We start from the raw sequence: 25,529 nt of genomic DNA on the forward strand, positions 1-25,529 counted from the left end.
AATTAACCTGAATCTAATTATGGGGCAAGGGGGAGGGGAGGATTAGACAAATCAAGATTATGGTATATTCTGTAAGACAACTGGTCTGGACCGGTCGAAATTATCAATGTGATGAGACTCTCCCTATAAAAGGAAGGACTGATCTGAATTAAAGGACACCGAAAAGACGGAACTCCAGGCAATGAATGAATCCAGCATGGGAGGGGGTCTTACTTCGAACAATTGAAATTGGAATATAAACTGTCTACTGGCTAACAGTACTGCATCGATATTACATCTCTTGGGTATGAAAATGGCCCTGAGGTCACGAACAATGCCTTTGTTCTTAGGAGATGCACTGCCGGAGTATTTATGATAGGAAATCACGGAAAAGGAACACAGAAATGAGTCCCAGTCTCTCAGCCCAAAGTTCGCGCGTGTGCACAGCCCTCTCTTTCCGAGACTTAACTTTGTGCGGCCCGAGAATCATAGTGCTCATAAGACGGAAATGCGCGACAGCGGGTTCCGGTGACCACGAAGGCGGCAAAGGCGACGGAATGGAGGAGGTACCTCACGGTGAGCTCGCGGAGGGTACATGGGTGGTGGGGCGAAAGTGTCGCGAGCTGTTCTAACCGTGGTCTTGTCTCTGCGCAGACTGTCCAGGGGCCGACAGCGCCCAGGCGGGCCGAGGGGCTTCATGTCAGGGATGCCCCAACCAGCGGCTGTGCGCGTCTGGAGCGGGGGCCACCCCAGACCCAGGTGAGAAAGGGGCAAGGCCTCAACAGGAAGCGAGAGGCCCAGGCCCGGGAGAGGCGGGGCATGGAGGGAGGGGGCGGGATTCGCAGAATGAGTGACGGGGCGGGCTAGACGGTATTGTATATGGAGAGGGGCGGGGCCCAGAGGGGGCGGGCCGTGGAAATTAGGCAGGGTGAGGGCGGAGCTTGGAGTGACAGGGACGAGGCCTTTAAAAGGCGGGAGCGAAGGCAGTGGCACGGATAGAGGGCGGAGACTGGCGTAGACTTGGAAGACACGTTAACTAAGAGTATCCCGGCCAGAGGTTTGAGTGATACTAACCGACCGCGGAGAAAACGGCATAAGCTCCGAAGTCAGGGAGTTCTCGGACTTAAATCCTGGCTCTGCCAGCTACTTTCTTGATACAATTTTCTTCCTTTTGAGGAGTGATTGTTTCTTTCATTCAGCGGAAATGTGTTGATCGCCTCGTAGGTACCCTGCTGTCCGGGGGACACAGCTGGGGATCAGGCGTGGTCACTGCCCTAGTGGAGTTTAGCTTAACACTGGAAATATAAACACGTGAGGTAGCAACTAAACAACCACAGCTTCAAGTGCTGTGAAGCACAGATTCGAGGATGGGAGGACTCTGGGAGCCTGCTCAGGACCTTAAAAAGCAGGATGCAGAGGGAGAATCTTTCCCCCCGCCTCCTCTTTTTTTCAGACGGAGTCTTGCTGTGTAGCCCAGGCTGGAGTGCAGTGGTGTGATCTCAGCTCACTGCAACCTCCGCCTCCCGGGTTCAAGCAATTCTTGTCCCTCAGCCACCTGAGTAGCTGGGACTACAGGCACCCACCATCATGCCCAGCTAATTTTTGTATTTTTAGTAGAGATGAGGTTTCTCTATGTGGGCCAGGCTGGTCTCGAACTCCTGACCTCAGGTGATCTGCCTGCCTCAGCCTCCCAAAGTGTTGGGATTATAGGCGTGAGCCACTGTGACCCGCCAAGGGGGAGAATCTTGAAGGAGTTCAAAGAGAGACTTGGGTTTGATTCTTGGGTCCATGTAGTGTGACCATCAGCAATAGTCCTAACTTCTCTGAGCTTCTGGTTCCTCATCAACAATGGAAACAAGCCGGGTGTGGTGGCTTATGCCTGTAATCCCAGAACTTTGGGAGGCCGAAGCAGGTGGATCATTTGAGGTCAGGAGTCTGAGACCAGCCTGGCCAACATGGTGGTGAAACCTGTCTCTACTAAAAATACAAAAATTAGCAGGCGTGGTGGTCCATGTCTACTCGAGGTTGAGGTGGGAGCATTGCTTGAACCTGGGAGGTGGAGGTTACAGTGAGCTAAGATCATGCCACTACACTCTACTAGCCTGGTGACAGAGTCAGACCCTATCTCAAAGGAAAAAAATAAATGAAGAGAAAAATAGTTACTTCTGTCAATCCAATGGAGAGACTGAACCAAGTTTCTACCAGTGGAGGTTTATTGAACCAGAGCTTGAGGACATGCCCTGGAAAACACAAGTCACAGAAACATCTGTGGCCTGTGCTCCCTGGAGAGGCTCCAGGAGGCTCATGTTTATATATTTCATTAAAAGGGGGAAAAGCATGCAGGAAAAAGTGTGGCAGGCCTTGAGACAGGTAGTCATGTCTTGTGAGGTTTTAATTAGTGCCCAGTATATCTGTGCTATACCGAAGATAAGGTGAAAATTCAAAAGAGGGAGTAAAGGAAGATTTCATTAGGCAGATGTCTCAGGAGAGGAGAGGAAGGATTGATCATCCTGTCTTTGTTCAGCATGTGGGAAGCTTGTAATGGACATTGTCAGTGTGACATTTAACAGACAGTAGTAACACACAAGGAGTTAGGTTAAGTTTACGGTCCTAAAGAAAGTTACAGTTGACATGTCCTTGTTTATGGGAGGATATTCATCTTCAAAGGTTTAGGGGCCAGCAAAGAAGTTCCTTAGGAGCAATTTGTGAGGGTCATCATCTCACAATGGAGATGCGTAAGGCCTTTGGCCTTTTGTGGGAGTCTGATTAATGTAGAATGCTTTGACACAGGTTAGGAAGTAATAGCTGTCCATTGATGGGCAGGAGGACAGCAGTGTTGGGAGGTTTCCAGGCCTAACGTTCACTCATCAAAGATGGAGACAGGCCGGGTGTGGTGGCTCATGCCTGTAACACCAGCACTTTGGGATTTCAAAGTGGGGCATCATGAGACATTTTATTTTCCTTTATACCTCGTGTATTCTTTTAAGGATTTGAAATAAGATAGTTTCATTGACAGATACTTAGTATGAGCCTGCTGTCGATCAGGTTTTCTCAACCTCGACACTGTTGACATTTGGGGCAGGATCACTCTTTGTTGTGGGAAGGTGTCCTGTGTATTACAGGACATTTAGCATGATCCCTGGCCTCTACCCATCAGATGCCAGCAGTACCTCTCCTGTGGCAATGAAAGGTGTCTCCAGCCTGGGCACAGTGCCTCACGCCTGTAATTCCAACACTCCAGCACTTTGGGAGGCCAAAGCAGGTGGATCACTTGAGGTCAGGCAGGAGTTTGAGACTAGCCTGGCCAACATAGAGAAACACCATCTTTACTAAAAATAGAAAAATTAGCTGGGCGTGGTGGCAGGTGTCTGTAATCCCAGCTACTGGGGAGGCTGAGGCAGGAGAATCACTTGAACCCTGGAGGCGGAGGTTGCAGTGAGCGGACTCCAGCCTGGGCAACAGAATGAGACTCTGTCCCAAAAAGAAAAAGAAAAGTGTCTCCAGATATTACTAAATGTCCCTGGGGGATTTTGTCCCCAAGTTGGGGACCATTACTGTATGCAGAGTTCTCTTCTGGAGCTGGAAATACAGCACTGAAAACTTCAGAGTCCCTCCCCTTGTGGAGAGTATCTTCTAGTTGGGGGACACAAACGTGTAAACCAATAAATGAGACACCTTCAAATGTGATAATAGCCTTATTTTCTTCCTAGCACTTACTTCTACCATTGATGAAGAGGGATTTCAGAGGATCCTTTTAAACAGCCCCAGGACTAGGACTAGGAGTTAGCTCTTCCTGGTTGACTGGAAGAGTGACATTCGAGGTTTGGTCAGGGACCTCATCCCCTGTACTTTGGCTTTCTTTGCAGCTATAGAGGAAATCAAAGAGAAAATGAAGACCGTAAAACACAAAATCTTGGTATTATCTGGGAAAGGCGGTGTTGGGAAAAGCTCATTCAGTGCCCACCTTGCCCATGGCCTAGCAGAGGATGAAAACACACAGGTGAGACCTCAGGAACCACTGGGAGGTGCTCATTCTGTCTGAGGGTCGTGATGGCTATTAAATAACTGATTCCTAGGCCAGGCGCGGTGGCTCACGCCTGTAATCCCAGCACTTTGGGAGGCTAAAACGGGCAGATCACTTGAGGCCAGGAGTTTGAGATCAGCCCCGCCAACATGGCAAAACCCTGTCTCTACTAAAAATACAAAATATTACCTAGGTGTGGTAGTGCAGGCCTGTAATCCCAGCTATTTGGGAGTATGAGCCATGAGAATTGCTTGAGCCCGGGAGACAGAGATTGCATTGAGTCGAGATTGCGCTACTGTACTCCAGCCTGGTGCACGGAATGAGACTGCCTCAAAGGAAACATCAAATTGGCCTCTTAGGAATCTCAATCCCTGCAGAGAGGCAATGCCCAGTAGTGAAATGAAGCATTTCATTGGATTCTCTAGCCAAGAAAATGGCTAGCAGATGTACATCTCCCCTCGCATGTGGATAGTTACCTTACATTCTTGTTTCTTTTTCCTCTTTAATGACCCCTTTTTGCTTTTCTCTAAGCCAGGGACCTGCAAACTATAGCCACTGGGCCAAATCAGCCGGGCGCAGTGGCTCACGCCTGTAATCCCAGCACTTTAGAAGGCCGAGTTGGGTGGATCATGAGGTCAGGAGTTCAAGACCAGCCTGGACAACATAGTGAAACTCTGTCTCTACTAATAATACAAAAATTAGCCAGGCGTGGTGGCATGGGCCTGTAGTCCCAGCTACTCAGGGGACTACATTTCAGATGCAGAGAGCAAGATGCTGAAGCAGGAGAATAGCTTGAACCCGGGAGGCGGAGGTTGCAGTGAACTGAGATCACACCACTGCACTCCAGCCTGGGTGGCAGAGCAGAGCAAGACTCCATCTCAAAAAAAAAAAAAAGGGCCAAATCCACTTTTTCCCTGTCTTTATGGCCTATTTATGGCCTATGAACTAACAATGGTATTCACATTTTTGAAATGGTTTTTGTTTGTTTGAGACAGGATCTTACTCTGTCGTCTAGGCTGAAGTGCAGTGCTATGATCAAGATTCACTGCATCCTCTACCTTCCAGGCTTACCAAGCTATTCTCCTACCTCAGCCTCCCAAGTAGCTGGGACTACAAGTGCTTGCCACCATGCCCAGCTAATTTTTGTGTTTTGTAGAGGTGGGGTTTTGCCATGTTGCCCAGGCTAGTCTTGAACTTCTAAATTCAAGGCATCCCCCTGCCTCGGCCTCCCAGAACGCTGAGATTATAAGCATGGGCCACTGTGCTTGGCCTAAAATTGCAGTTTTTAAATTAGTACCTAAGTACCTACATATGATCCTTGATTTTGCCCACAAAGCCTAATAATATATTTCCTGTTGGCCCTTGTGGAAAACGTTTGCTGGCCCTTACAAGAGTTTATTCATTTCCACCCAAGTATACAGATGAGCATGAAAACTCAGATTACCCAGTGCTGCCCTCTGGATCTAAACTTTAATAAAAGGTGTTGTGGGTAGCTAAGAACACACACTCGAGTCAGACAGCCCAAACTCAGGTTCCGGCTCCATCCGCACCACTGCTGTGACCATGGGCAGGTTATCAGGCTTACTCTGCCTTCATTTTCTCATCTATAAAATGGGACTCCAAGGACTGAGTGAGATGACACATGTAGATCACTTAGCACGGGGCCTGACCAATAGTAAATGCTCAGTAAATGTCTGTGATGGCCATCGTTTTTATTACTTTATTTCACTAACCGGATATGAAGGGATGATGATTATATCTGCCTTAGAGATGAGTCTGTAGCCTACCCAAAGCATAGTACTGAGTAGATTCAAAGTATACTTGTTGGGCCAGTCGTGGTAGCTCATGCCTGTAATACCAGCTCTTTGGGAGACGGAGGCAGGCAGATCACTTGAGGTCAGGAGTTTGAGACCAGCAGCCTGGCGAACATGGTGAAACCCTGTCTCTACTAAAAAATACAAAAACTAGCTGGGTGTGGTGGTACGCACCTGTAGTCTTAGCTACTTAGCAGGAGGCTGAGGCACGGAAATCACTTGAACCCAGGAGGCAGGGGTTGCGGTGAGCCGAGATTGCCTCACTGAACTCCAGCCTTGGTGACAGACTGAGACTCCATCTTAGAAAATAAAAATTAAAAAATATATAAACACACACAGAGATATACTTGTTGATTCATTGTTTTGTTAGTTGGCAGTCTCTTGCCATTTGAGGGTCAAATTTGTGTTGGCCTAGTGGACTGGCTAAGAAATCTGGTTTCTCAGATTGTCTGTATTGTTTAGAATAATCTGCTTTTCGAAGCTGTCAGGAATATTCTTAAACAGCTCACTGGACATGGGCTTTCATCTGGTCCCTTGCAGGTAACCACTTGTGAGTAGACAACTGTTCACTTTCACTTTCATGTAATTACGTTCTGTAATCATTCACTGTCGTTACGGACATCATTCATTTTCATGTAATTACGTTCTGAAGTCTTTGCTGCATGCTTGTCTAGACTTTGCAATATACAGAAGGAAAGCACACCAGTGTGGAAATATGGCTATATCAGCTGTATTTCTTTATGCAGTAGTGGTTTAAAAAAAAAGAAGTCAGCATTTAGGAAAGTTTTTTTTCTCCCCAGGCAGACCTACTCATGACAGTGACATCATGATCTGCAAAGTGTCAGCACATGAAAAATGCTGAAAATGTTTTGATTAAAGTCAAGCAGCACAGATTTCTCCCTGTCCTAAATCTAGCTGGATGGTGGGATGCGCCCTGACCCTTTCCTGCCTGCTGTCTGCTGGAAGCTTGGCTCTAACCCTAGGCAAGGCTGTTCCATGTTAGCACTTGAGGCAGGCAGGTATCTGTCATCTCATTGGCAAAGGGCCTTGGATCAAGAGAGAACAGAATTAGAAAACACCCCTGACGAATCACAGGCTGACCAGGGAGTGTGTAAGTTGTAGTGAAGGTAAGAGGAGCCTCTGTAGCATAAGCCTGAGCCATGAGACAGCAAAGAGTCACACACCATCTTCCACTGCAAAAGTCACCGACTCCCAGCCTGGGCTACAAACTAAGACCCCTGTCTCTACAAAAAGTAAAAAATAAAAATAATTAGCCAGGCATGGTGTTGAGCACCTGTAGTCCCAGCTACTCAGGAGACTGAGGTAGAAGGATCACTTGAGCCTGGGAAGTCAAGGCTGCAGTGAGCCATGACTGTGCCACTGCACTCCAGCCTGGACAACAGAGACCCTACTTCAAAAACCATGAATAACTAACAAGTCATCAACTTCCCTAAATTAACCATTTTTTTTTTTTTTTTTTTTTTTTTTTTTTGAGATCGAGTGCTCCTGCTCTGTTGCCCAGGCTGGAGTGCAGTGGTGTGATCTTGGCTCACTGCAGCGTCCACCTCCAGGGTTCAAGCAATTCTCCTGCCTCAGCCTCCCGAGTAGCTGGGATTACAGGTGACCACCACCACACCCAGCTAATTTTTGTATTTTTAGTAGAGACGGGGTTTTACTCTGTTGGCCAGGCTGGTCTTGAACTCCTGACTTCAGGTGATCCGCCTGCCTCAGCCTCCAAAGCACTGGGAATACAGGCATGAGCCACCACACTTGGCCACCACAAATTAAACATTTGTGATCTGAAAGGCTAACTATCATTACAAGGTCAGCACTGGGTGTTTCAGGACTGACTGTGCAAGGCTCTCCTGGGGGACTTGGGACTGCAGAGCAGGAAGGGGCCTTGGTGACATCAGAGCACTCGTCTCACATATCAGAAGCCTGAACAACCGAGGCTTAGAGAGCAGAAGCAAATTGTGCAAGGACTAAAAGTTGGGAGCTGGGCGCGGTGGCTCACGCCTGTAATCCCAGCACTGGGAGGCCAAGGCGGGCCAATCACCCGAGATCTGGAGTTTGAGACCAACCTGACCAACACTGAGAAACCCGATCTCTACTACAAATACAAAAAATTTAGCCGGGTGTGGTGGCGCATGCCTATAATCCCAGCTACTCGGGAGGCTGAGGCAGGAGAATCGCTTGAACCTGGGAGGCGGAGGTTGCAGTGAGCCAAAATCACGCCATTGTACTCCAGCCTGGCAACAAGAGCAAAACTCCGTCTCAAAAAAAAAAGAAAGTTGGGACTAAACCACTCCTCCCCTACCTTCCTCATTAGGGGCAGTTTGGGGTGCTGGGTAAGGAGATGCTTTGGGTCCTGAGAGCCCTGTGGCATCCCCATCCCTCCGCCTTCTGCAGCAAATGCTGCCTCTTCCCATCAGCTGCAAACACAGGCCCAGAGGTCCTGGTGTGGAGGAATGCAGGCACATTGCTCAGCTTTGCTTATCTGGCCTAACCTAAGCAGAATTAGTCGGACAGATTTTGGGGGAGTAATAGGATGAACAGGAAGTCTGAAGAGACAGGACACAGGGCCGCCCTGGCCATCTGGGTAGCAGGAGCCTGTCAGCAGCCTCTCGGGCCTGCCATGGGAGTGAGCGCGCTTGAACTTCTTCTGGCATCCTTACATCATTTCGCGCAAGTTTCACTCCGCAAGGGAGTAAATTTCCTCTAAAGGGAACTGATGAAATTGTTCCCTGAAGGAAGGGCATGGAGACAGAGTAGCTAGAAACCTGAGAATATCTAGGAATGTCTCTGTCATCGTCATTGATAGTGATGGTGTCATTTCCCCATGAATCATTGACACATCAGTCCCAAGTATCAAGGTCCAGAGAGAGCAAGTCAGGTTTTCCCATGATGTCGCTCTGCTGTGTTCCTCAGATGGCCCCATAGAGGGCGCCTGAGGCCAGCACTGGTCTATGGATGGTGCTCCCCTGACCTCCGCCCCACACAGGTTTGAGACAGCCCTGGGTGCAGAGGAAGCAGGAGGCTGGGCTTGTTGAGAGGATTGAAGAGGGAGACAAGAAACTAATTGGGGGCAAGTTAAAAAGTGACCCGGAGGTGCAGCACTTTGGATCTGAGTCACTGCAGCTTTCAAGATGAGTACTAGCCCTGTTCTCAGAAGGTTCCCAAAAGCCGTCTCAGACCTCCTGTATCAGAGGGGAAGGCTTAGGATGGAAGAGGTCGCGTGACGCTGCACCCGAGTAACAAGCAAAGAGCTTTTCCAGGTTTCCATCTTACTTTAAGTTTCCGTTTTGAAAGTTTAGCCTAAACAGTCATTCACCTTCAGGGTCAAAGGAAAACAGGGCTTGGTTCGGGTTCCACTCTGGTCCTCCACAGAAGGCCCCATGGCATACTGGAAAGAGTCCTGGTTGGGGCCAGAAGACCTCAGTTTATGTCCCAGCTCTGTTCCTTGCTTATTGAACTGGTCCCCTCTGAACCTCAGTTTCCTCCTCTGTAAGCAAGAGATAATGATACCATCTAGGCACATGACCACCTCGGCCTCCCAAAGTGCTGGGACTACAGGTGTGAGCCACTGTGCCCAGCCCCCAATATATTTTTTTAATACATCCATAGTGTGCTTAAATGCTTGCATCTGAGACTCCTGAACAAGATAGGATGAGTTTGAGAAATATTTACGATGCAGAGAGCAAGACTTGGTGAGGGGGTGAGCAAAGGATTGCTGTTTGGGGTGGCTCCAAGATGGCTCTCGCTTGGCTGTCCCATCCATTCTGTCACACAATCCAAAAAGATACTAGGCCCCTTTCCCTGTCTCCTCCAGCCAGAGCTCAGTAAACAGGTTCTGGGCCCAAGCCTCCAAGTGACCTGACACCCAGGTCTGTAAGATCACCCTCAAGGAGCTGAGCCAGGCTGAGGGGTAGGCAACCAGGGGCATCAGTGTTTATGAACCTTGAGATCAGCATTATGACTCCCTCAGGAGAATCTGATGGCTCCAAGTTTGACCCGGTTTCTGTCTTCTCCCCCGTCCTTTTCCTCTAATCCCACTCCCCTCCCAGTGGTGCGTACCTGGGGTTTGTGCATTCAGTTATGTAACCGCTTTGGTCTTTTCTTGTTCCCTAGATTGCTCTTCTCGACATTGATATATGTGGGCCATCGATTCCCAAGATAATGGGATTGGAAGGAGAGCAGGTAATAGCGGTTACAGAACTCAGGAAATTGTTCTCTTAAGGCAAACTCGGTAGCACTGCACTGTCAGACGTAAACAAACAGGTATGCAGAGCCCAGAAGTGCTTTGTTGCTGTTGTTGTTGTTTTTGTTTTTGAGACAGTCTCTGCTGCCCAGGCTAGACTGCAGTGGCACGACCTCAGCTCACTGCAACCTCCGCATCCTGGGTTCAAGCAATTCTTGTGCCCCAGCCTCCCGAGCAGCTGGGACTACAGGGTTGTGTCACCATGCCTGGCTAATTTTTGTGTTTTTGATAGAGACGGGGTTTCACTATGTTGGCCAGGCTGGTCTCCACTTCTTGACCTCCAGCGATCGCCTGCCTTAGGCGTGAGCCACCGCGCCTGGCCCATAAATGTTTATGTGGGCCTGATGAGCTGAGATACATGCTCAGTAGTCCATCTGTCTACTTTAATAACTGTGAGTTTTGAGGGGACAGAAGTATCTATGAAGTCCATCTACACCATTTGAGAAGCATTGGTTTCGATGCCACCTCAGGGGGGAAGGGAAACAGCCAGTGAAATGCAGAAGTGAGACGGAAATTTAGCTCTGACTGGGAACATTAGACCGGGGCTTGCTAAGGCTCTGTACCCTGGAAGCAAGAGAATATTTCTGCCCTTGTGGTCTCCCCTGGGGAACTGAGACTGCAGGGTGGGTGAGCGATGCAGGCTGGGGGCAGGGCCGTAGCAGTCTATGTAGTTGCTGGCTTCTTGCTAGCAAGAAGCTCTCCAAGAGAGGATTCCCCCACGGGCAGTGCATGGAAGCTGGGGCTGGGGGTGCTGGGATGTCTCAAGAGTCTCAAGAGTGTTTCTTTCTTTAATTAGTGCCAGGGATGCATTAATCCTGTTCTGAGGATTCAGTAGTAAACAAGGCCTATAAAGACCCCCATCTGAGTGGGAGAGGACAGATGCTAGGTAATGGGAAACCAACCCAGAGTGAGGGTATAGACAGTAGGGCAGGGTCAGAGGGCTGCTGTTTGGGAGGGATGGTCAAAGGTGCCCTCACTGAGGGGTAGCATTTGAGCAGAGGATGACAGGAGGGGAGAGCTGGGGGAAGGGCATTCTGCGCTAACGGAGCGAGTGCGTAGGCCCCTGACGCTGGGTGTCCTTGTGTCCTCAGTGGAGTGACCAGTGGGGCTGGAGGGTGGCCCGAGGCCGATGGGGCCAGGCCTTGCAGGCACATATCGTTTTGTTTTGTTTTTGTTTGAGACTGAGTCTCCCTTTATTGCCCAGGCTGGAGTGCAGTGGTGCAATCTTGGCTCACTGCAACGTCCACCTCCAGAGTTCAAGTGATTCTCCTGCCTCAGCCTCCTGAATAGCTGAGACTACAGGCACATGCCACCATGCCCGGCTAGTTTTTTTGTATTTTTAGTAGAGACGGGGTTTCACCATATTAGCCAGGCTGGTCTCGAACTCCTGACTTTGTGATCCACCCACCTCAGCCTCCCAAAGTATTGGGATTACAGGCATGAGCCACTGTGCCTGGCCCCTTGCAGGCACTTCTAAGGCCTTTGGGTTTGCTTCTGAGGCAGTAGGGAAGGAGAGCGATGTCACTCCTTGAGGCTTGGTCCATAGCCCCATGGATGTGGTAGCACAAGCCCCAGTGAGGGTTAAGGTACTGTCATCACACATAAGTATTTCATAGAAATAGAAATTTTAAAATAAAGTAAAACAGAAGTTTCACCATTTTCTTCTCCAATAATGGAGAAGATTGGATTGTCCTGTTTACCCTAACTCTTAAGATAAGTGGACTTAGCAAACGAGTATAAACATGAATGAATGGTTTTGTTGGGTTTCTTTTAATAGAACTTCAAAGTCAGGCACAGAGGACCACATGTTGTATGATTCCACTTACATGAAATGTGCAGAGTAGGTCAGTCCACAGAGAGAGAAAGTAGATTAGGGGTCCCCTACGGCTGGGAGGATGAGAGAGATACTGGAGGGGCGATAGCTGAGGGGTGATAGCTATAGAGATTCTTCCTAGAGTCATGAAAATGTTCTAAAATTGTGGTGGCCAGGTATGGTGGCTCACACCTGTAATCCCAACACATTGAGAGGCCAAGGTGGGTGGATGACTTGAGATCAGGAGTTTGAGACCAACCTGGCCAACATGGTGAAACCCTGTCTCTACAAAAAACTACAAAAATTAGCTGGGCGTGGTGGCGGGCACCTGTAATCCCAGCTACCTGGGAGGCTGGGGCAGGAGAATCACTTGAACTTGGGAGGTGGAAGTTGCAGTGAGCCAAGATCGTAGCACTGCACTCCAGCCTGGGCGAGAGGGCAAGACTCCATCTCAAAAATAAAAATTAAAAACTAAATTGTGGTGATGGCTGCACACCTGTGACTATACAGAAAGCCACTCGGTTGGACACATTCAGTCGGTGAGTCGTACTGTCTATGAATCATGTCTCAGTAAATCCGTTGAGAAAAGTAAGGCTTCATTAAGAAAAACAGACTTGCAGTATGCACTTTGGGTGCTGCTGGACGCCTGCTGGAGGGAAGAGGTCTGAATCTTGAAGTTGTCCCAGGGAGCTACTGTTTGACCCTCCTCAGCCCTTTCCCTTGGGGTGAGCGACTGGAGCTGATTCGGGACGGGTTCTGAATCAGCTATTTCACTGGAGATCATTCCCTTCACTCCTGTGCTTTTACAAAAGCCATCTCATTGCTTCACAGGTACCTGCATTTTCTTAACAGTCCTAGCCGATTTTATCACTCTTTTAAAATACCTTAGACACAACGTCATATTTGAACTTTTGGTTCCTTATCTAGACACCCAAGCAGACTTTCCAAATAACCCAGCTTGCGACACAAAGGGAGTTGAGTTGTATCTTTATTACCCACGCCCCAGCTGTTCACCTCCTTTTAGGAATTTCATGGTACCACATAAGACAATGAATTGTATTTTATAAAACTGTCTTCTTTGTGCAATTTCTGCGTGAAATGTGACCACGGTACATGATTTCTACAAATGAACATTGGTGCTCATGTTCACACAGGTTCACCAGAGTGGCTCGGGCTGGTCTCCAGTGGTAAGTTTTCACCTCTTTGCCTTATTTTCACAGTAGTGTGTGGTTGTATGAACATAATGGGTTTACGGTTTGTCGGTCCAAGGTGTTTACTGGGGTACTTTTCGGGGCACAAAGGATGCGATTAAAACCAGTGATTGGCAGATTTTTTCCGTAAAGTGTAGGACGGTAAAGATTTGCAGCATGTGCGCCTACGTTCCCTGCTGTCGTAGCACAAAAGTAGTAATATGTAACTGAATAACCAGGGAGACCAGCCTGGCCAACGTGGTGAAATCCTGTCTCTACTAAAGATACAAAAATCAGCCGAGCATGGTGGCACCCACCTGTAATCCCATCTACTTGGGAGGCTGAGTCAGGAGAATTGCTTGAACCCAGGAGGCAGAGGCTGCAGGAAGCTGAGATTACGCCGCTGCACTCCAGCCTGGGCAACAGAGCTAGACTCCATCTCAAAAAAAAAGACACAGAGTTAAGGAGGTGACCTTACTTACATTAGCTGAGTTCCCTATCATCGCAGCCCATGGACATACAGTGCCTCTTTCAAATCCCCTAACATGGTACTTTTTTTTTTTTTTTTTTTTTTTTAAATGATTTAGGATGTAAAGAGTGAATGTGCTCATGGGTCACACGGCAGTTTTGTCCTGAAAATGGTTTTTTCAGTCAGAGTTCAGACAGAAGACCTGGGGGAGGGCCTCACTGCGTGGTTTTGAGTAAAGTGTGTCTTGCCCTCCCTCTGTTCCCTCTCCAGTACATGGAAGACAACTTGGGGGTGATGTCAGTGGGTTTCCTGCTCAGCAGTCCTGATGACGCTGTTATCTGGAGGGGACCCAAGAAAAATGGTTTGCCACTCTGCCTTTTTTTATTTCTCACATCCTTCTACGAGCGTTGTGGCTCTTGGCCTCATCTGCACCCTCTCCTGCCAGTGTTAGCCTGCTGGGCCTCACAGTATATTGTTTTTAAGCATCCATTGCCTCTTCTTCACTGGTTGAAAAGAGCTCATCGAAATACCAGTTTTCCCTTATATAATTATAAGTATCTGCTGTGAGTTTTTCTCTCCTTAAAAGCTATAGAACCCTGGCCAGGTAGGGTAGCTCACACCTGTAATCCCAGCACTTTGGGAGTCCGAGGCGGGTAGATCACCTGAGGTTAGGAGTTTGACATCAACCTGGCCAATATGGTGAAACCCCATCTCTACCAAAAACATAAAAAATTTGCTGGGTATGGTGGCATGCACTTGTAAGCCCAGCTACTCGGGAGGCTGAGGCAGGAGAATCGCTTGAACCCAGGAGGCAGAGGTTGCAGTGAGCCCAGATCATGCCACTATAGAACCCTGAAATTATTTTTATCATGGTTTCATCGTGGCTTATTTGGGTCAGAGAGGTGAGATCAACAGCAGGTTGATCTGGTACTGAGACTTAGGGTAATAATATGAAACTGTTATCAGGACTAGCTTCCTCAGCTTCAGCACTACTGAAATTTGGAGCCAGATAAATAAAGAAAAAATGAGCATCCCCTGTGGATTCCTCTTTCTAGGCATGATCAAGCAGTTCCTCCGAGATGTGGACTGGGGAGAGGTGGACTACCTCATTGTGGACACCCCACCTGGGACGTCAGATGAACACCTCTCGGTCGTCCAGTACCTGGCCGCGGCACACATCGACGGAGCAGTGATAATCACCACTCCCCAGGTGAGCAGGCTCCCAGGTGGAGCTGGGCCCAAACTGTGCTCGACACTGCAAGGCTTCCTTCCTACAAGGCTCTGATACCCTAGTCTCACCAAGGTTCTTCCCAGTGTGTGTTCCACAGCCGCATCCAGTGCGGATCTGCAGTAACCTCTTGTTATTCAGCTGGGCACAGTGCTTCACACCTGTAATCCCAGGACTTTGGGAGGCTGAGATGGGAGGATCACTTGAGCCCAGAAGGTCGAGACCAGCCTGAACAATATAGTGAAACCCCATCTCTACAAAAAATATTTTAAAATTAGCCAGGCATGGTAGCTCTCGCCTGGAGTTCCAGCTACTCGGGAGGCTGAGGTGGGAGGATCATTTGAGCCTGGGAGAGGAGGCTGCAGTGAGCCACAATCACGCCAGTGCACTCCAGCCAGCACGACAGAGTGAGACCTTGTCTCAAAGGATAAAAATAAGAAAAAATTCATCTTTGGTCTAGACATTTGTAGCTAACAACCATTCAGTGATTTTTTTTTTTTTTTAGTCCATGAATTAAACAGTAGTGGGTCAAGAATTCTTTTTGAAGGCTCCTTGAGGAAACTCGTGAAGCCACCAGTGCAGTTATAATTCACATCGTGTTGCCTGGTGCTGTCAGCCTTGCTGTGTCCACGCGTCAAGTCCCCTAGTCTACAGTGTATTTTCCATTTACATCCCAGAATGATTTAGGAAATCTCTCCAGTTTTCAACAGAACTAGCCGGGTGCAGTCAGGGATTGCGGGATAAGCCACTGGGTACCCTTGCTCCTTCCTTAGCGACACCCAGTGCCCCTCTGTACCAGTCACCTAGTGGCTGTGCCCCTGGGCCCATGGTGAGCCCAAGCTGAGAAGCAAGCAATAGGAAGTTTCCTCTCCGCAAGCCCTACAGAGAGCAACTGCAGGCAGGACTGCAACACTGTCCATCTCAGGGTCCTGAGTAACTAGGGGCTCTCCTCCACAGTTACACTTGACTGCTCTTCATGATGTTCTCCTCCACACCTAAGAAAGCCCAACAGGGGAGGTTTGGTTTGATTTCATTGGTCAGAATCAGTCAGGACGACCCATAGTCTCACCCTCATCCAGCACTCACTCAGCTCCAACTACGTGCTGGGCATCAGGGCAGTAAAAAGGCCTGGCCCCCCATAGTGGCCCCTGTGGCCCCCTGAGGAACACAGGTGCCAGACACACTCATGAGGGCTCAGCCAGTGGAGTGGCAGGCCCAGCGGCCACGGGAAGGTGTCTGGGTCAGAAGATGGTGACAGGATTCATGTCCATTTTGGCATTCTGCAGAGAGGGGACATGGGGGCGCATGGAGGAGCAGAACAAAGTGGTTGGTGCTAGGCAGAGTGGCTCATGTCTGTAGTCCCAGCATTTTGGGAGGCCAAGCTGGGCAGGTCACTTGAGGTCAGGAGTTCGAGACCAGCCTGGCCAACATGGCAAAACCCTGTTTCTACCAAAAAATATAAAAATTAGCCTGGCATGGTGGCAGGCACCTGTAATCCCAGCTACTCGGGAGGCTGAGCAGGAAGATGTGTGAGCCCAGGAGGTCGAGGCTGCAGTGAGCTATGATTGTGCCACTGCACTCCAGCCTGGGCAACAGAGTGAGTTCCTGTCTCTAAAAATAAAAAGTCATTTTCTTTCAAATTTATTTCTTGCAATTTGGCTGTGTGGGAAGTAAATAGCACCTCAAACAAACAGGGCTTAGCACTAGTAGGCACTAAATGAATATGGATTTGGCGGGGTCAGGTATTAGTTCATTTTCACACTGCTGTAAAGAATTGCCTGAGACTGGGTAATTTATAAAGGAAAGAGGTTTAATTGACTCACAGTTCCACAAGGCTAGGAAGGCCTCAGGAAACTTAGAATCATGGAGGAAGGCGAAGCAGGCAGATGATACACAGTGGCAGCAGTGAGAAAAACAGTGTGTAGGAGGAACTGTGAAACATTTATAAAACCATCAGATCTCGTGAAGACTCACTGTCACGAGAACAGCATGGGGGGAACCGCCCCATGATCCAGTCATCTCCCACCAGGTACTGCCCTCAACACATAAGGATTGTGGGGATTACAATTCGTGATGAGATTTGGATGGGGACACAATCAAACCATACCAGGGCAGAAACCTCTAGGGCTTCACGATAGCAGATCACTGAGTTGCAGCCACCCCCTCGGGTGCACAGACATTCCCGTTCTCGCACTTTGATGCTAGAATCACTCATCTCTTCACTTTCGTAGGAGGTGTCCCTCCAGGATGTCCGGAAAGAAATCAACTTCTGCCTCAAGGTGAAGCTGCCCATCATCGGGGTGGTGGAGAACATGAGTGGCTTCATCTGTCCTAAGTGCAAGGTGAGGGCGCGTGGGGCTGCCAGGCGATCTGAACAAGATGCTGCCTTCACGGTTGAGGAAACAGTCAGAAGGGTGCTCTGCAAACGGTTTCTGCTTTCCCCGGCATTTTGGGAATTAGAATCACAATTAAAATCCCTTTCTGCTGACTAAAGGAAAGTTCTTTTGGTGTTAAGTGTTTCACCTTCAAACTAAGCTTTTGTGTGTGTGTGTGTGTAAGTTTCTTTAAAATGTAGTCCATCCAGGCCGGGTGCGGTGGCTCACGCCTGTAATCCCAGCACTTTGGGGGGCCGAGGTTGGTGCGTCACCTCAGGTCAAAAGTTTGAGACCAGGCTGGCCTACATGGTGAAACCCCATCTCTACTAAAAATACAAAAAAATTAGCCAGGCATGGTGGTGGGTGCCTGTAATCCCAGCTATTCAGGAGGCTGAGGCAGGAGAATCATTGGAACTGGGGAGGTGAAAGTTGCAGTGAGCCAGGATTGCGCCATTGCACTCCAGCCTGGGTGACAGAGCGTGACTCTATCTCAGAAAAAAAAAATGTGGTCCATCCTTGTGATTCTGCAAGAAAATCATGTTTCCTCCCCTTTGAATTTGCCTTGCAGAAAGAATCTCAGATATTCCATCCCACGACCGGGGGCACAGAGCTCATGTGCAAGGACCTGGAGATCCCTCTCCTCGGCAGAGTGCCCTTGGATCCACTCATAGGTGGGTGACCCTGGCATGGGGCGGGACCTCACTCCTCAGTCAGTCCCACAGTCATGGGTCGGGCATGACAGCGGGTAGCTACGGACAGGGGCGATGGAAGGAAGAAGGTCAGTGGGGCACTGGAGCCAGACCCACCCTCCAGCTGGCACCCCCAGAGGCCTCCGGGAGAAAAGCCGAGACCCCTGCAGGTAGGCAGCGGGAGCAAGCAGGCCTCAGGCAAATGGGTGAGGCCTGTAAGAACGGATTAGAAGTTGGTGAGGGCGGTGGTGGCAGGGGACTGAGGAGGACACTCAGTAGAGGGGCGGCTCCAGGGGACACAGATCACTGACCTGTGAGCAGGGGCCACGTTCCCAGAATGGTCTGGTGGGAGGGTAGGGGCCAAGTATTTGTGGGGAGGGTTGGAGGGTGGGAGCCTGGAGGCGGGGAGAGCGGAGGCCATCTGGGGTGCCCTGGGGGAGGGCCAGGCCCACATGGGGAGCTCAAGGGGAGAATGAGAGCCTGTGGGAAACGGCTAAGTGTCATCATCACTGAGTGTCAGTGTCCCGTGCCTGGGATCAGGAGGCCCAAGGGTGGCTGCCCTGGGGTCAGAGTTCAGGATGAGGCCCTGGGTTCTGGCGTTGGTGTAGAAAGGAGGGGACACACAAGAGAGAAAGTGACAGGATCTGATGGTCGAAGTTGTCCCCACTGCCAGTACAAGCCACCCGGAGGAGGGTCCGTCCCTCAGAGACAGTGAAGCAGGGGCGAGGCCGGGCCCTCTGGGGTGCTGTGGCTGAGAGGTGAGGGGGCTCAGGTTGTCAGCAGGCTCTGGGGTCAATCAGGAGAGGGTAGTTTGTGTCTATGCAGGCGAGTGTTGAAGCCACAAGGCATGGACAGGACTGCCAAAGGGCTGCGCAGAAAGCGGGAGCCAGGACGGTGCTGGGGGCGGCTGCCATGAGGAAGTGGGGAAGGGGTGCGAGGGCCACTTGGAGGATGGGAATGGCCCTGGAGAACCCCAGAGACCCCATGCACCCGGGAGACAGGGTCCCAAAATCCTTCTTCCCTTCTTCCCACATCCCTAAATGCTTCTCTGGCATGTAATTCCCCCGACAAAATGTAGAAAAGTGCAGCTGCTTTCTCAGCCTTCCCCAGCATTATAAAACACTCACCAGGCAGCTTTTGCACTGACCAGAAGTGGTGCTGAGAGCTGCCCTCAAAGGTCCCTGGAGGCAGGCAGGCCGCATGAATGGACGTGACTTGGTGGGGAGCTTGCAGCAGTCGGGGGCACAGCCATTCCTGCCAGCTTGCACCTCTGCCACAGCTCAGTTCTGCCGAGATGGGATTGATGGAAAGGACATTTGTCAGGGGAAACATCTGTGGGAGGAAATGACAAGGGAGAGCATTAGCCCACGATGAAGGAGTTGGGGAAAGAACATATCAGCCCGCAAGAGCATCTCAGCCCACAGGAGTATCTCAGTCCATGGAAGTATCTCAGCCCACAGGAGCATCCCAGCCCTCAAGAGCATCTCAGCCCAAGGGAGCATCCCAGCCCTCAAGAGTATCTCAGCCCAAGGGAGCATCCCAGCCCTCAAGAGCATCTCAGCCCACGGGAGTATCCCAGCTCTCAAAAGCATCTCAGCCCACTGGAGCTTCTCAGCCCACAGGAGCATCCCAGCCCAAAGGAGCACCTCAGCCCACAGGAGCATCCCAGCCCAAAGGAGCACCTCAGCCCACAGGAGCATCGCAGCGCAAAGGAGCACCTCAGCCCACAGGAGCATCGCAGCCCAAAGGAGCACCTCAGCCCACAGGAGCATCGCAGCCCAAAGGAGCACCTCAGCCCACAGGAGCATCTCAGCCCGTGGAAGCATCTCAGCCCACAGGAGCATCCCAGCCCTCAAGAGCATCTCAGCCCAAGGGAGCATCCCAGCCCTCAAGAGCATCTCAGCCTGTGGAAGCATCTCAGCCTACGGGAGCATCCCAGCCCTCAAAAGCATCTCAGCCCAAGGGAGCATCCCAGCCCTCAAGAGCATCTCAGCCCACAGGAGTATCCCAGCTCTCAAGAGCATGTCAGCCCAAGGGAGCATCCCAGCCCTTAAGAGCATCTCAGCCCATGGAAGCATCTGAGCCCACGGGAATATCCCAGCTCTCAAGAGCATCTCAGCCCACTGGAGCTTCTCAGCCCACAGGAGCATCCCAGCCCAAAGGAGCACCTCAGCCCTCAAGAGCATCTCAGCCCAAGGGAGCATCCCAGCCCACAGGAGCATCCCAGCTCTCAAGAACATCTCAGCCCACAGGAGTATCTCAGCCCACGGGAGCATCCCAGCCCTCAAGAGCATCTCAGCCCAAGGGAGCATCCCAGCTCTCAAGAGCATCTCAGCCCAAGGGAGCATCCCAGCCTGAAGAAGCATCTCAGTCCATGGGAGCATCTCAGCCCATGGGAGCATCGCAGCCCAAAGGAGCACCTCAGCCCACAGGAGCATCGCAGCCCAAAGCAGCATCTCAGCCTACTGAAGCATCTCAGCCTACTGGAGCATCTCAGCTTACGGGAGTGTCTCAGCCTGCTGGAGCACCTCAGTGTACTTTACTTTTTAGCAGCTCAGTCTGCTGGAGTGTGTCAGTCTGTTGGAGCATCTCAGTCTGCTGGAGTGTGTCAGTCTGTTGGAGCACCTCAGTCTACTGGAGCACCTCAGTCTGATGGATGTGTTAGTCTGTTGGAGCACCTCAGTCTGCTGGATGTGTCAGTCTGTTGGAGCACCTCAGTCTGCTGGATGTGTCAGTCTGTTGGAGCACCTCAGTCTGCTGGAGTGTCTTGGCTGCTGTCAAGGAAAGCTGGGCACAGCCACCAGGGCATTCCTGGGTTCACTCACCCATCAGAGGGGCTGCATCTCCCAGGAACGTGCCTGCCTGAGTGCCATGCTCGGCTCAGTCACTAGCAAGGAGCAGCCTGAGGGCGGCACTGCCTTGACACAAACGTGGTGTTGGATTTTGGAGCATGGCAGCTGCTGTCAGAGATCCAGGAGGGGTGTCCTTGTGGCTATCACAATTGCCACATTTTCCAGTGTTTAAAGAAGAGCTAGAAGTTCAAGACCAGTCTTGGCAACATGGTGAAACCCCGTGTCTACTGAAATACAAAAAAATCAGCCAGGCGTGACGGTGTGCACCTGTAATCCCAGCTATTTGGGAGGCTAAAACGGGAGAATGGCTTGAACCTGGGAGGCAGAGGTTGCAGTGAGCCAAGATCATGCCATTGTTCTCCAGCCTGGGCAACAGAGCAAGACTCTGTCTCAAAAAAAACAAAATGCCATGCTTGCTGACCCACCCAAATATTTCCATGGGCCCAGCCACAGGCCTGCCATTGCCATTGTTCGACAGATCAGGAAGTGAACTTGGGGCCCTCTGTTAGATCCTGATGTGACTTTTCTTCCAAAGAGCCACCAACCTCCATCTTCCCACCTCCTTCACACCCAGTCCTGGCATTGACCCTGGTCTTTCCTTTCAGGGCCACTTTTCACAAGAGTTCATTTCAAAGCAGAGGAGCCCCCTGTGACAGCTGCGGGCTCATTCTGAGCTGAGAGAGGATTAAGCGTCTTCTAGTGAGCACGGTCCTGTGTGTCAAATGGCACACTGCGGAACCTCACCTCGAGGGGAAACCAGAGATAACAAGGCCAGGGAGTGCCAGAAAGGAAGGAGTGGTTCACACTGTTGCACACCCAGCAGGGTGGAGCGTGAGGGCCGAGTGACACACATCTGGCCGGGTCACTGGGAATGGAGTGGAGGGAAAGCCACCTTCCTAGGAACAGACAGGAAGGCGTGAGGACAGCACTTCAGTCCCCTCTGGGGACATGGTGGCAAAGAGTTACAGACGTCAGCGCCCTGGTGCTGTGGGTCCTGGCCTCATGTGCTGACGATCACAGGAGGGCTGGCCTCAGATCCTCTGCCACCACTAGCTGTGGGACTTGGGCTAGTCATTTTACCTCTCTCAGCCTTGATGGCCTCATGTGTAAAATGCAGGTGACAGTGGTACCTACTGAGAGGGATCTACAGGGATGGAGTAAGAGGATGCTTGGGATCTCTTGGACAGGGCTGAGCTCACACCAGCTGTTCTGACAATGCTGCCTGTTCTTGGAGAGGTCGGAGCCCAGGGGGAAATGTGGTTAAGATGGGAAACACTAGAGCAGGTTTGTGTGTTGGGAGCTGGAGAGCCCTCTGGGGAAGAGAGACCTGAGTGAAAGTCAGGGACAGAAAGTAACCCCAGCATGACTCTTCTGGGATCCCCAAGCTCCCAGGTCTGGCCCAGCAAACAAGCACTCATGTGCCTCCCTAGTGAGTTCCACATGGTCTCATGGTCCCCGTGTTAACGGTGGAGGGGGTCCAGGTTCTTGGCATCTTATACGAATAATTGGGCAAAACACACGAAGCAAGGAAGGAATGAAGGGATTTATTGAAAATGAAAGCACACTCCATGGTGTGGGAGGGGAGTGGGCCTGAACACAGGGGCTCAAAGACCCCATTACAGAGGAGTTTTTGTGAGTTTAAATACCCTCTGTGTGGGGTACGCCCTATATAAATGAAGAGGATGAAGTAGTTACAAAGTCATTTACAGCGTACGTCCTGTGGAGAGGACATTTCCTGTTATAGCTGAAGTGTGAATTGGCCTCACGTTCCCTGCCTCCAGACCCTATTTTCCTGCCTCACTGGGTCATCTGGGCTCCACATCTCCCACCAGCCTCTCCCCACAGGCCTCTTTCCCCATTTGGGCTCCCCTGTCCCACAGAGCAACACAACAGTTAAGCTGAAGAAATGAGTGCAAGGTGGGAACCCCTCCTGGGGTTCACCTAAGGCTGGTGACCAACTGTGGGCAGTGCAGTCACTTAGCCCTGTTTCTCCGGCAGCTCAAGGCCTGGGGAGTGGGCAGAGTAAGCTGATGGCAAGTCCACCCATGAATGGGGGCTGGCAGGGCAGACTGGAGGCAAGAACATCCCCAAGAATGACCCCAAACCCCCTATGTCTTGTCCACCTGGCTCTGGGATAACGTGGTCCTAGAGAAACCTGAGTGTGCATAGGAGGGGACTGGAGCAGTGGCCACATGGCGGGGAAAGACCAGCATACTGATGGACACCAGTACAGATGACCAGGAAGATAACATTACAAGCAGCGGGCAGAATGTGTGTGTCATATGCTCCCATTTGTATTTTAGGTATATGCAAGTATGTGTGTTTGCACACTTGCAAGCGTGCACCACATTTATATATACCCATAATATTTCTGGACACTAGTAGCCCTTTTTGGACTTGCCTTCATGCTATATCCTTTTGTATTCTGTACTTTTTTTAACCATGTGCATTCATGATCCTTTTACTCAAAAGCTAGTTAATCTCTTAAAATGCAGACTCCTGGGCCCACCTGGAAGCTGTTGAATCAGTTCTCTGTAGGGCCCCGGAACCTGCATTTGCCACACACCACCTGATGATTTAGCCACGCTGAAATGCTAGCTGGGGACCCTGCTGGAAGGAGGGTCCCAGAGACCCCAATAGCCTGTTCTACTTTGCTCTTCATTACAAGTGAAGGGCTCAAGTTCTTCCCATTGTCACCAGCACAGAAAGAGCCCCAAGATCGGCCGGGCACGGTGGCTCAAGCCTGTAATCCCAGCACTTTGGGAGGCCGAGGCGGGTGGATCACGAGGTCAAGAGATCGAGACCATCCTGGTCAACATGGTGAAACCCCGTCTCTACTAAAAATACAAAAAATTAGCTGGGCATGGTGGTGCGTGCCTGTAATCCCAGCTACTCAGGAGGCTGAGGCAGGAGAATTGCCTGAACCCAGGAGGCGGAGGTTGCGGTGAGCCGAGATCGCGCCATTGCACTCCAGCCTGGGTAACAACAGCGAAACTCCGTCTCAAAAAAAAAAAAAAAAAAACAGAAAGAGCCCCAAGATCTTGTGGCCACTGAGTTTTCCTCTTGGATTGAATTGTATTCCGTTTGTTTCTTTTAAGGTAAGAATTGTGACAAAGGCCAGTCTTTTTTGATGGACGCCCCAGATTCCCCAGCCACGTTAGCCTACAGAAGTATAATTCAGAGTAAGTATTTCCGTGAGTAGTAAATGCAGAGGCCTGTGGGGCAGGAAGCAACATAAAGGAGCTAAGTGTGTGGGGGTGTGGACGGACAGACAGGTGGTGGGGTCTGCAATGACCACAGAGTGGCCCCATAGCTCAGGAAGCCAGGAGTCCAAGAGAAATTTCTCAGTGTGTGAGTACTGTGAACACATTGATAGTTTAAAAAATAATGGTGAGGGTGAAATTTATGGCTTAGGAAATACATCCTAATAAAGCTATAAAGTAATTGATTTTAAAAAGTAACTGATTTAAAAACAACAACAACAACAGGCCAGGCACAGTGATTTATACCTGTAATACCAGCACTTTGGGTGGAGGAGGCAGGCAGATCACTTGAGGCTGGTCAAGAGTTCAAGACCAGCCTGGCCAACATGGCAAAACCCCATCTCTACTAAAAATACAAAAGTTAGCCAGGTGTGGTGACACACGCCTGCCCAGCTACTCAGGAGGCTGAGGTAGAATGGCTTGAACCTGGGAAGTGGAGGTTGAGTGAGCCCAGATCATGCCACTGCACTCCAGCCTGGGCAACAGAGTGAGACTGTATCTCTTTAAAAAAAAAAAAACCATGGTGAGCCAGACCAAACCCAAGTGCGGCCCACATTCAGCCACTGGCAGCCATCAGAGGCCTCAGTTAAGGCAGAGTTGTTGGTGTTTGTTAAAGCTGCAGCCTCTGAGTCTGTGGCTGGGTTTTACTTGCCTAGAAAAATGATGTCAAGGGTAAGGAAACAGCATTCCCAGAATCCTCCATCTATAGATGGGCCAAGGAAGGCCTCAGCCATTGGTTATGACCGTGATGGGCAGTGTGAGGTATTTGGGTCACTTTCAAAGACTCAGGGCATCACAGACACAGGGCTTTTTATGGAACTAGCCAGAGGATTCCACCCCTGATAAAGAATGTCCCCCGCTCTTCCCCAGCACAGGACGGGGCTGTCGGGGCACACAAGCCATGAGCATTCTATGCCTGTCATCTTGTTTTCCAGAAATCCAGGAGTTTTGCAATCTCCATCAGTCAAAAGAAGAGAACTTCATCAGTTCTTGAAACAAGAGAATGTTCAGGACCAGAGTTACCAAGCAGGGCATTCACGGGGCAGCACATCCAGCCAGACCCAACCAGCTCCAGGATGGAGTGGGTCACAGCAAAAAGGGACAAGACCCTGGTGTGGTCCGAAGCCACTTTCTCAGAGACACTTTCATCATCGAGTATGTGTACACTATTCTTTAGAACATATATAAAGGGCATTCTTTACAAATGTGCCATTTTAAGAATTAAAAACCCCTCCTCAGACCTCTCTTCTGAGGCCTGTTTCATGTAAAAAACAAACGGGTTATGGGACCGTGGGATTCTGCTGTGTCGGAAGCTTAGTCAATTATAGAAACTCCCATTTAAGCCATTCTGCCTCTGAAGAGAAGAAAGCTAGAACAGAACCAAAGGGGTGAGTGTACCGCATCACTGAGGAACACACAGTCCAAACGCTCTTCTTCAGATTGAGGAAAAATCTAAAAGTCACAGAGCTCACGCTGGGGTTCATTCTAAAATCACTCCGTATGATGCAGCTGGGTCAACTCAAAAAGTCCTTGAATCACTCAGTAAGACAGAATTTGGGGTCTGTGTATACACTC

The 25,529-nt window shown here is 50.2% G+C and overlaps 1 protein-coding gene across 1 annotated transcript; it reads left to right on the forward strand.

Moving 5' to 3' along the window:
* The first annotated feature begins 385 nt into the window (after positions 1–385).
* Positions 386–25,199, forward strand: LOC110568604 (cytosolic Fe-S cluster assembly factor NUBP1-like). Its single transcript, XM_064362578.1, has 11 exons — positions 386–555; positions 634–738; positions 3,846–3,979; positions 9,946–10,014; positions 13,043–13,075; positions 13,818–13,908; positions 14,603–14,757; positions 17,007–17,117; positions 17,719–17,821; positions 23,790–23,873; positions 24,890–25,199. The coding sequence occupies exons 1-11, from the start codon at positions 537–539 to the stop codon at positions 24,946–24,948; spliced, it is 963 nt and encodes a 320-aa protein (XP_064218648.1). The 5' UTR covers positions 386–536; the 3' UTR covers positions 24,949–25,199.
* The last annotated feature ends 330 nt before the right edge of the window (positions 25,200–25,529 follow it).

The sequence above is a fragment of the Aotus nancymaae genome, unplaced genomic scaffold (genome assembly GCF_030222135.1).
Source record: "Aotus nancymaae isolate 86718 unplaced genomic scaffold, 86718_ANA_hifiasm-v0.15.2.pri h1tg000049l, whole genome shotgun sequence".
In the NCBI taxonomy this organism is placed as follows: domain Eukaryota; kingdom Metazoa; phylum Chordata; class Mammalia; order Primates; family Aotidae; genus Aotus; species Aotus nancymaae.

Bases quoted from the DNA above. Each gene is read 5' to 3' on its own strand.
- LOC110568604 (XM_064362578.1), top strand. The intron at 10,015-13,042 runs GTAATAGCGGTT...ATGTTCACACAG, and splicing joins TGGGATTGGAAGGAGAGCAG to GTTCACCAGAGTGGCTCGGG. The intron at 17,118-17,718 runs GTGAGGGCGCGT...TTTGCCTTGCAG, and splicing joins TCATCTGTCCTAAGTGCAAG to AAAGAATCTCAGATATTCCA.